The sequence below is a fragment of the Pleurodeles waltl genome, chromosome 2_1, assembly GCF_031143425.1.
Source record: "Pleurodeles waltl isolate 20211129_DDA chromosome 2_1, aPleWal1.hap1.20221129, whole genome shotgun sequence".
In the NCBI taxonomy this organism is placed as follows: domain Eukaryota; kingdom Metazoa; phylum Chordata; class Amphibia; order Caudata; family Salamandridae; genus Pleurodeles; species Pleurodeles waltl.
This window is the reverse complement of record NC_090438.1, coordinates 571,191,426-571,203,618: the sequence shown is the minus strand read 5'-3', so window position 1 is coordinate 571,203,618 and position 12,193 is coordinate 571,191,426. Positions and strand designations below refer to the sequence as shown.

Here is a 12,193-nt window from a genome sequence, read left to right as displayed (position 1 = left end):
GTGTGAAAAGAGAACTAACATGTAGTCCAATGCACAGTAGATATTAACCAAGGGGAGGTAGCAGACAGTCTCAGTTGACTAACCGAAATTTGATATAATGGGGCAGATACAAGACATGAAATGAGCATTCCTGCTTTGCAATCTGAGTTCTACTATTCGACCAGTCCCTTTGATCTTGAACAAATGATGTTCTTTCTATTCCTTTGTCCCCTGATCTGCCTTTACATGAGCACATCGAAACAAGCCTAAAACAGTAACGCCCATATTTAAGAAAAAGTGGTGCATTAACTATGATGCACCACTTTTCTTGGGCACCCCTACTGGCACCTAACGACATCATGGTTGCGCTGTATTTAAAATACAATGCACCATGGCAGTCGTTAGCACCATAGCATAAAAATCTTTGATATAATTGTTGCACTTTGCTGCATTAGCATAAAACATTTAGACGGTCGTGCAACAAAGTGCAAAGGAGGCTCATAGGCTGCTATGGGAGTGCCATTTTGACACCTGCTCTGAGCAGGCATTAAAAATGATGCCAAAAATGGTGCAGTGAAATCATTTAAATTTCAATGCACTATTTTTGCGGCCCTCCTTGCGCTGGAATGCCCCCTCGCATACATCATACCTGGTGCAAGCACAATGTGGCTCAAGAGGTTACAAAGTGGCGCAATGCATTCATTGCACCACTTTGTAAATATGGCACAGCAGTAAAGCAACTTTAGTGCCACCTTAGTGTAAAAAAAAATGACGCTATGGAGGCGCTAAGTTGACGCTAGGGGCTCTTAAATATGCCCCTAAATATGCACAAGGACATATGTCCAAAACAGGCCCATGCACATTTTTCACTCATACATGATTCTGATTTTGTCATACTTATGTTACTAAATAAGGAATAGTTAACAGGTAATGACCACCTGCACACCTATGTAACTGATTAGATAAGAACCACAGCACTCAATCACAAAAATATACAGCAGGTTCACTGAATATATGATAATACATAAAACCCAATCTTTAGTACAAAATGAAAATGCAGCCTAGTATTTATTCTTTTTCCTTATGATCTCATAGGTTTATTTATATCCAGGGATGTTCTTAGCAGTTTAGTTTAATCGTATTGAACTAGTTAGAAAAATAGTTCTATATTGATAGTATAGTTCATATGGTCCATGTACAAACAGTAAATACAGTAACAGCTCATAGTAGGTCCAATACAAACAACAGCACTGGGGGTCGCGTAACTAGTTAGCATGGAGGACACAGAAAGGATTGACAGTTTGATAGCGCCTTCTCGATTCTGTGGGTGGTGGTGCATTTCCGTTCTTAGTTGGTGGAGCTATTTGTCTGGTTAACTCCGATAACGAACACGACTCCTCCATGCTAACTACTTACGTGACCCCCAGCAGCTGTTGTTTGTATTGGACTTACTACGAGCTGTTACTGTATGTACTCTTTGTACATGGACCATATGAACTATACTATCAATAAATGACTATTTTTCTAACTAGTTCAATACGATTGAACTAAACTGCTAAGAACATCACTGGATACAAATAAACCTATGAGATCATAAGGAAAAAGAATAAATACTTCACTGCATTTTCATTTTGTACTAAAGATTGTGTTTTATGTATTATCATATATTCAGTGAACTACTTAACCTGCTGTATACTTTCACGATTGAGTGCTGTGGTTCTTATCAAATTATTGATGTGTTATGTATCTTTGTGATAAAACATTTTTTGTCTTGAGGTAGTAATACAATTTGGCCATATTGCACCCCCATATACTTCCCTATCTTTACATTTAGACACTTGTGGGAAGTGCACTTTCATTACCATTACTACCATTTCTTATCGATGTTCATACCTATGTAACTGAGTAATGACACACCATTGCCAAGCTAAAATCAATCTGTACTAGACTTTGAAATCAAATTAATGGACAAACCTTTCAAGGCCTGACTAACTATTGTAAAGATTGTCCTGCTGGCTTAAGGCCTTTTCACTTCAAAAGCTCACATCCATGTGCATTAGCATTTCTAGAGGTATGGTATCATTAACCAGGATGGCTTGTGTGGTGCAGCACATCCTCAAGTTCCTCATCCTGTCTCATTTAGCTCCAGGGTGAGCAAAAGGTGGGACATTTTCAGTCCCTCACTGGATCAATGCTGGGTCAAGGGCAGACAGCTTAAATGAAGCAGTCCTGATCAGACAGGCAATTGACCACTCTAGCTGGGACGAATTAAGACAAGGTATGATTGGAACAAATACTTAGTTCACTATTTTTTCTTTTGTGACCCAGGTATTTTCAGTGTCTTTGCCTGGACTGGTCGATGTTCCATCATTTGACTTGCTTTTTATGCACCCCTCCCAGTTTGCATATGTACATGAGATCCTTTTACTGCTGTCCCACTTTATTTTCCTATTTTTTGCATCTTAAGCGTTTTGTCTTCGCACAGTTTCTACCTGTAAAAATCAGAGATATGAATTATTGTGAAACCTGAGCACCTTCATGAGGGCTAACCTCCTGAGACAAAATATAAGAGGGAAAGAAGCTGATTGCCATTACTTAGCTACTCTAGTGGACATTTCAAGTAGATTAGATTTTTTAACATCCCTGGCTATGTTTAATTCTGGTTTACATCTTTCTTCACTTGTAAAACTGTGTGCAACGTTTATTTAATCGTTAAGCATTACAAGCTGTTCTGATGCACACATTACTTCGAAGATTGTGATGCGGTTACAGTGTTTGTAATGTTATGTTAATGCTTTTGTAAATTGCATGGCTGCCCAGAAAAAGGGCTTCCCAGCGCTAGTTCCCCAACATAACCTGCATGACCAGCTGCAAAGGGCCCGAGAATAGAGTGACCCAAGCAATCAAGACAAGAAAAGCCAGGTCCTCAAGGCTTTCCCAAAGAACAGATGATTCTGTAGATTCCAGGTAGCAAGGGGAAGAGAGTTCCATTGGGCTTTAACCCGAAATGAGCGGCCTCCCGCACATATCTTCTCAAAGCGGGGAACAGCAGTCCGCCTGAGACTGGCTGAGCACAGCGGATGGCTCAGATGGTAGAAGATCATCATGTTCGTCAATGTAGTGTTAGAGTTGGAATCCATTAGTGATAGCTTTTCTTCAATTTCCTCTGAAAAATTCTTCAAGAAAAATTCTTTGAGTTGACTTTTAAATGTTAACAACACTGGTCTCCTTTCACGGGAAGAAAAGAAAGTTTGTTTTCCAGTCCTTTTGCATGAAATAATAAGGTTATCAACATACCCCCTTCAAATTTCAAACCTCACACATGAAGCCTGACACCATCTACAACATGCCCCATTTCCACACTTTGAACAAACAGAATAATGGCAAGCTACAGAAGTTTGCGTTCTTAAACAAAGTCTTCTAATTGGCTCAGTGAAACCCAGCACCCCACAGTAAGTGGTAATAAATATAACTCTTTTAAATGTACTTGAGCAAGCCATATATCTCTTGAGTCTCGTGCCTCCTGTCCTGCTGACTATGCTTCAGTCTTACCTTGCCTTTTACATCCCAAAAAGCCCACTGGCTTGACCTCTGAGTTCCATAAATATTGCTGAAAACTTCACCACATCTGGGAAATTCCTACCACAAGGCTATGAGCTAGAACTCTCTTGTTCCTAAATGTCCCTCATTTGATCGGTTCTATGCTATTTATTTGTGAAAGCAAATTTTCCGAATTGACATTCCTATAAGAAGTTGTGTGTTCCAGAGTAGACCACAATATCCAATGATCGCTTTCATACAGAACTCTAAGCTGTATCAACAACTCACGGGTGCTGCCCAAAGTGAGAGAGAGAGGAGTATCATCCCTCCTCGAGATTAACATCTGGGAAGTGTAAATTCTTTTTGGAGGAAGGAAAAAAATCACATCACAAAAAACTGTAGAATTAAACCTATCTGGTCAAGATGAATTACTCCTCGATGTTGTTTACAATTGAGACAGATTGCCCAGTTTCAGGTCAGATAACCTGTGTCCAATCTGGATTATCAGATCTACTGAATTTTCCTACTCACGAGAAAGAGAATCTGTTTTAATGGCCCTGAAGAGTAGTTTGTAGGCTCAATCTACCGCCTTTTTCCCTCTTGAAACACTTAAAATGCTCATTACCAGCCAATCCAGTACTTCTTTTGCATGTAGACGCACATTGCTCATTGGCTCTACAGAATGTAAATTTACATATCCTCCTTTTGCCCGCGAATGCCACCTCTAGAAAGCCAGGTGTGGCGCAGCTTTGACTATTCATCACCATGCTTCCTCTGAAACCTGTTGTAATCAGCCATTCCACCATAACACAATTGCAATGTCAATCATAACATATGAATTTATGGGTTTATCTTTCAGCTTTATTGTGAATTGTTAAATGCAAACTATTGAGGCACAGACGCTTCAGGCATTCACGCTGCTCTGGGGATGATTCACAAATGTGAAAATCTACTACGTAGGCTTCTGTCTATTATTTACATATATTTCAGTATTTTTGTGAATTCTCAGGATCCACAAGAGTATGCCTCAGAAATCTATGTAAGTCTTGGATTTCCAGTTACACGCTTTCTTCCGTACTAATTATTTTCCAATTTTTCCTTTTTCCCTTTTGTGCCTGGAATATATTTTTACAAAAGGAAAAGATATTCCCTTACACTTGTAGAAAATGTGGGGCGATTGGACCTTTTTTCTTGTCCAATCTAAACCATTAAGAAGCACTTTTAGCACGAAACATACAAAGAATTTTCAAACTATAACTGCAAACAACTTCTTATGCTCATAATTTCACTCATGAATGCAAACAGCAAACACAGAAACAAGTGCGTTCTATTTTTATGCGAAAACCCATTAGCTTGAAACACAGAAGCAATACAAAAGGAAATCTTTATTGACTGGAAGTTAGATACATGTTCACGACCGGAACGTGTCCGATATTGTTGACACAGTGAGGTGCCAGGAGCTGAATGAACACCAGGCTTCTGTGGAATATTAATTCCCGATGATGTTATCATGCACCATAATTAGGTTTGTCTCAGCTAAACATGCAAATGTTCTTTACACCGGATGGCAAACTACCTTTCCAGGATCTGAAAGCCCAAAAGCCTCACTACCCAGTAGATTATCTGACTATTTTGCTCATTTAGTGATCTTGGGAATAACAATATAATTAAACAAAACAGCAAACGTTTTCTTAATTAAACATGTCAGCTTTTCTCAATTGACTCTGCGTTCCGCACTGATACACAACACTATGGCGGTCATTCCGACCCTGGCGGTCCTGGACCGCCAGGGCCGGGGACCGCGGGAGCACCGCCAACAGGCTGGCGTGCTCCCAAGGGCATTCTGACCGCGGCGGTACAGCCGCGGTCAGAAACGGAAAACCGGCGGTGTACCGCCAGTTTTCCGATGCCCTGGGGAATCCTCCATGGCGGCGCAGCTTGCTGCGCCGCCATGGGGATTCCGACCCCCATACCGCAGCCGCCAGGAACAGGATGGCGGTATGGGGTGTCATGGGGCCCCTGCAGTGCCCATGCCAATGGCATGGGCACTGCAGGGGCCCCCGTAACAGGGCCCCACTGAGAATTTCAGTGTCTGCATAGCAGACAAAGAAATTCGCGACGGGTGCAACTGCACCCGTCGCACCCTTTCCACTCCGCCGGCTCCATTCGGAGCCGGCATCCTCGTGGAAAGGGGTTTCCCGCTAGGCGGGCGGCCTTCTGGCGGTCGCCCGCCCGCCCAGCGGGAAACACAGAATAACCGCGGCGGTCTTCTGACCGTGCAGCGGTATTCTGGCGGCTCCCGCCGGCACCGCGGTTACCGCGGCCGGCGGGAGTCAGAATGACCCCCTATGTGTTCCAGGTAGGCGCCTCTGGACACTTGAAAAAGGGAAATTAATGTGAACATTTTTTAACCAATTAAGTGACTTCTGTAAGTTGTACGACAACAATAGGGATTTAAAAGTCTTTGGGCATCTGTCACCATCCACCAGCATCATTTTCCAGTCACTAAAGTGCCAGTGACACCTTTGCTCACACTGAGTGGATCTGAACTTGGAAGTAGAACCTCTGAATTCACTTCATATTGACCTGTGTTGCCACTGGACAGAAGAACCCATCCCCAGTCTACAGTTCATTTACAATGCGTATTAGAAACAACAAAATTATTATGCGAGACTCCACTAAATTGTGTTATCATACGGTATAATATTCCCTGAATTTAAAAGATGCACCTTCACCAATATTAGTTGTCCCATTCGTCCTCAGGCTCTCCCCAATTACCTTGCTTTGGAAAATGTTTCTTTAGGTGTTTAATAAGGCGGTAGTGTCAAATTCACTAGTTCCTGAGTGGCATGCAACTTTATATCAAAACATCATCCATTCATGAACTGTACATTCTTGCCCCACACGCTAATCACCACACACGTCAACATAATCACCAAATCAGCTAAGTTTTCATGCTATTTCCAACTCTCAAAACTGCTGCACACAGGCTAGTCATCTCCACGTTAGGCTTTGGTAGATCCATCCTGGCCGGGCTTCCTCAATTCTCACTTGTGACCATGAATGTAGTCCTCCATTCAATTGTGCTTCTTCTGTGCGATCACATTATGCCATTCTTAAGACACTACGCTGGCTTCCCATTGAAGTGCAGACTAAAGACAACATTTGGCTGCCTTGTTTACAACTCTCTTAACTCATTCTTTGACTCACTTGTCTCACTCTCCTTTAGTCCAAATATGTGAGAATAATTTATAGTTACTGATCGGAGTTACTAATATGGAAATGAGCCTGAAATCTACAAAGAATAACTTGGAAGAGACAGCCAAACCTGTATTTTAGGAAAATGTTTTCAGATGTCCACAAGGGCTGCCATGGCTTGGCTGTAATAATCACAGTCATCCCTCATTTATGGCTATGCCTTGTATCTCTTTCAGGATCGCAGCATGCAAGACAAATCGAGTGAGAAATGGAAACCTTAAAGTGCGTCTGCCATGAACACTACTCCTTCTCACGTTTACGGTACACTGCATAGAATATAGACAAATGCATAAGATGATCATCAATGTAACTCTCTCATGATTTTGTTTTCACAAGTAAGGGCATCAGAGATGCAGCCTCATGTCGCAAAATGTCTTTCTTTGAACGATATTGAACTATAACAGGTTGAACATCAGTCTTTGTACAATAAACCTTGTGCTGGTGGCTCCTAAGTGTGAATGTAATTTCTTTAAATAAAGGAACTATATGACTACATAGATGTTCAGACTGATTTAGCAATCTGTTGAACCTCCCAAATGACCTGTCAACAGCTCCCTCGTCAACTACGACTACCAGCTGGTAACAAATTTGACATGTGGTAGTCCACAGAAATAATGTCTGTGTCGGAAACATTTCAGTGTGTACTCACCATCACCTCCTGGATATGAAACATTTCTGCGCCACTGCTTGAGAGCCGGTTGGGAAGCAAAATATTTACAAATGAACCAGGTAAATTACTGGGTCCAGCGTTATAAATCTGCAATAAAATGAAAAACATGAAGAAGTTACACTTATGGCGCACAGGGGGCTGCAGTTGTATCTGTGATGGAAATTAATCAGCAATGTGGATAGAGAAACTGAGCACATGTTCCTTCATTAAATTGTTTCCTTAGTTAAATATTGGTTCTTTACTGGTTTGCAAAACTGCACGTAGCTCTTTAAGTAGGGAGACAAGACATTGGTGGAAAAGGGGTCCCTGATGTATCCTCTTACCTGAAGTATATTCAATCCCAGCAAAAACAATACCATTAAAAACAATATTTTCCCTGGAAACACAGTGACTTGGCTCGTGTGGGGATGTGGTGGGGCAGCAGTGAGAAGATCATATTTCGGCTCTTGAAGTGAGCTGGGGAATAAACTACAGAAAGTAATTTGCCAGTAGGAATGGATGAACCTAGCAGGAGCGTGTCACAGGAGGAAACAGCATTACACGTATTAGTGTAGAAGAAAGGTGTGGTGGAAGGTACCGAATTTACATGGGTCATAAGCAGGGGATGATTGAAAAATCACAGGTGAAATGAGGGCAAGCTGAACGCTGCACTACAAAAGGGTGGAGTATGTGCTACCTCGGAAAGCAAGAAATACAAAAGACAGCTCTGTAGTGATGATGGAGAACAACCGTGAGAAGATAACAGAAGTGTCTGCAAGATTTTACAAGGGGTCAAGAAAAAGGGGAGCGGGGCATAGAGAGGGATCATGCACAGAGGAAGCTACAGAGGAACACACAAAACTTGTATTCAGTCCTGATAATTAACACTCACCCAAACACTGTGGGATAACTTGTCAAGAGTGTAGCTTTTAGTTACATGTGAACTATCGCAAATGAGAAAGACTGATTTGCCCAGATCCATACATAAAGAGGTGCAATTGGAAGGTGGCAGTACAACTCAATAGGACTGATTAAAAAGGAAACATGTAAGCTTTTAGTCTAGATCTCTTCCTGGTCCTTCATTTGGTAACAATAGCTTGAGAAGGATCTTGGTGTTAGGTGGTTGGGTCAACCAGCAGATATTATGTATTAAATTCAAAAGAGATAACAAGCATACTTAACAGGTTAAATGGAGCGCTCCAACTGAGTGACACAGCTGATAGATACGAAAAGATACAGAGGGATGGATTTTAGCTTAGCTCTGTGAGGCCAAGCAAATATGCCAAGAAAGCAGGTGGGGACTGGAATACAGAATAAAACGTCCCGAGTTTTCCTTGGTTACTGGGTAGAAGATTACAAAGGCTGAGCCACACTTACTAGCACAATGTTATATCCCTGTGAACCCACCAACCCAATCACAAATTCTCTTGTTGATTCCCCGTCAGACTGGAAAAGGTGCTTTCACCATCCAAAGAGTGTTCCAAGAACACCTGTGATGTCAGAAGGCGCATTTTGAATCGGCCCCTAAACAGATGCCCATGGCTGCCTTTTAAGCTTTGTCCCTCCAGTAATTAAAGCCCCTGACTGAGCCACTGTGCTAAAACTGGGAGTATTAAAAAGTATCCACAATGGCCACTTACACCACCAAACATCGGGAATCCAAGGTCTGTCTGTGGCCATTGGAGCCCACGGTAGAAGTATTCCCAGTCCCTCAAGTTTGCATGAGTGCCAAAGCTCCTGTGAAACCACGGATGGTTACACTAATGGATATTGTGGATCATTACACCACACCCCCAAGGACTCCAGAATATAGCAGCACACATTGTCATGAATAGGAATCATTGTCCGCATGTTTTCCCTTTGCTGGCAAATCTTGATTGATACCCTGTTCGACAGTGAATCAACCTATAATCAAATTAGGAGGCCCATTGATCACAACAGGGTATTGATCCAGCTATTTTGGCCAAGTGGTTTGAGGGAATCTGTGCCTGGAAGAAATCCCTCCTTCAGACTCTAAACTCTTTTAGAAGATAATCATTTTCAGAAAGCATGTGGAGAAACTGGTTTGTGCCTGTGCACCCCAGGCACCTAAACTCTGTAATTCCATAGCCTACTTTCTTCAGTGAGAGAATAATGAAATTAAAACTGAAAACCTATTTAATTATGTAATTTTGGCCCATAATCCTGTGTCGTCTGTTTGTTAATATAGATCAGCACTATGAAGTATTTATTGGGTATATATGACTTATTTATTAGAAATTCATAACAAATGCTAATATGAATAAATACATCTCTAGCAAATAGAAATCCATGCCCTATGGTGCCATCATTACTAAACCAAGTCTCTTTGAAGTATCTACTAACTGCCACCAACACCCAAACCATGCAGAAACTGAGAGCCCAGCAGTGCCAATACTTGTACAGTAGGTTTTTCTGTGTTTTCCTACCATCTGTATGTTCATTTGGATAGAACTAGAGGCCCTGCGGGTCAAGTTTCACAGGCAATTTAGAACTTCAAGAGCAGCCCACTAACAAGTCTTCTCCACTTCTACTGCAACTTATAATTCCTGATAAAGACATTAGTGTTTAGTTGAAGGTGCTCATGTTGTTCCTCCAACTGTGTTCCTATACGAGTATAGAGTAGGGTCCTGGGAGGTCAGAGCAAAGGAGGCCCGAAGGATGTGCAAAGAAAGCTGCTGGAGATTACAAAGAAAAGTAAGAGCTTAAACAACAGAGAGTCAGTACGGAAAAGCAGAGAGTCACCGAAGACAGCAAAGGTGGCCAAATGGGAGGAGTCAAAACTATCATACAACAGAAGAAAGGGTAAGGTGGTAAAAGTGACTTCAATGTTAATGCTTCCAATACACTAGTGGGTCTTAGCATTTTTAACAGGGTTTGGCTGTTCATGAGATTTGTATCAAGGGATGAAATTCTCTTGTGTGGATCCAGTCACAACAGTGGGGAAAGCTGGGAGAGAAGAATGGCTAGTCTGGTTTCCTGTAAGAGACTCTTAATAGGAAACTGCCCACTGGAGTAAGAAAAATGTAAGGCAATAACAAGCAGGCTTGAGCTTTGGAGAAGCCTCTGCGCCAACTAAAGGTAGCATGGAGTTCAAGAAATAGGAAGAATGCATACAGCAGAGAATGAAACTAGAGCAACCAGTTAAGTCAAGTTAGGTGGCTCCAGAAGACAAGGCAAGTGTGATTAGTGGCTTCCCACGAGTGTTGGCAGGCATGGCTATGTTTGATGGGTGATGGCACCTGGTATCGCACACCCTGTGTGTATTGGAAAGGCTGCTAATTTGACATCTGGTACAGGTGAGTGTCCGCTAGATGTTCCCCTACTCTATCATTAAAAAATAACTAAGTTGAGTGTTCAACTGTGCACGTACTTTAATAAATGGCTTTACAGCATGGTTTCATGCCAGATCACCATGTTCCTCTTCATTGTTTATGAGGAATGTTTCTCTCCATTTAGACCCTCTTTGCAAGAGCCACAGTAATCCTGAACCGGGAACAAAGACGTGTCTCTACATGAATCAGGATTTTAGACTGTGCACACAGTGTTTTTGCACATACTGGATGGGGTTTCCCCCTGAAAAAGTTTGTTCTGGTAAAATCTGGCAGAAAAAAATGCAATAATATGAGTTCTGCACCTCGGAATGGAAATAACCAGCAGTATTACCACGTTATCTTATATTCCAACCTTCCCAATTGGAAATTAGATGATAATACTACACCAGAGGAAAAAACGAACCCTGCAAGATTAGTATTTTTCTGAGTAGTATTTCAGTGGCTCTGGGAATGCCTATTTAGTAAGTGAGGATAAATGAAGTATGAGCCCTATCTGGCAGTTGTCCCCCCAAACATCACCTCATTGATTTTACAATGTACTTAGGTGATGTGGTGGGAATCATGAAAAGCTTTTCAGGATATTTTCCTCATTAAACCATACAGGGGAAAGGTGGGCTACAGAATTGGTCACAAAAAGCAGTCACAAATTGCGCACCAAACTTTTTATAGACCAATTACTCATTTTGAGAACTGAACCATGGACTAATAAGTCTGTTCGTAAAATAATGCATTGAAATGGGACACAAAATGATCTGTCTAATGAATATTAATTAGGCAGGTTACAATTTGCAGCTAACTCTGATTGGCTAAAAAGTCAGGGATGGGGCTTCAAGTGTTAGCAGACCACCATGCCTGTCTTCACATTTCAAAATGTAAAACATTTCTTTAAAGTAGCCTGGTTTCCTTAGAGAAAATGGGGCTCCTTTAAAAAATATCTAATTTGAAAGCATGAGAACAGGTAAAAGGCCCTCCCTGCTTACTTCACCTGAAGCTGCCTACTCCCCTACAGTCTGCCACCCCAAACCCAAGACGACTAAAAGGACCCTTTCCCTTCTGCAAATGAGTTACCAACCCAAATTGGGAGTCAGTAGCTTTTCAATGGTTGGCCAGAGTATGAATCACAATTAGGAAAGGACACTCACAACATTCCATGCCCCTTCCAAATTGTGGTTCAGGGTGCAGTTCTAAACCCAATTACTGATTCAGAAAAAAAACCCATTAAATTGGCTTAGTAAACACAAAAATGTTTTCAGCTGTTGCAAATCCTTTGATTTAGTGAATTAGACATTTTGCGACTGCTAAAATGTTTAACGCATCTGGGTTTTCAGCCCTTTAAATGATTTATTTATTGTACAATGTTGGTAATTTGAAACAAATGCTCTGTTTTCGCATCGATATTTCTTTACAAACAGTT

The 12,193-nt window shown here is 41.5% G+C and overlaps 1 protein-coding gene across 1 annotated transcript in view; it reads right to left on the bottom strand.

Annotated features, from left to right (window-relative positions):
- The window catches only part of ITGA9 (integrin subunit alpha 9), an 818,222-nt gene that overhangs the window by 137,999 nt on the left and 668,030 nt on the right, over nucleotides 1–12,193 (bottom strand). Inside the window, exon 23 of the mRNA XM_069215150.1 lies at nucleotides 7,427–7,534. Within this exon, the coding sequence (XP_069071251.1) occupies nucleotides 7,427–7,534 (108 nt within the window). The remainder of the gene's footprint in view (nucleotides 1–7,426; nucleotides 7,535–12,193) is intronic.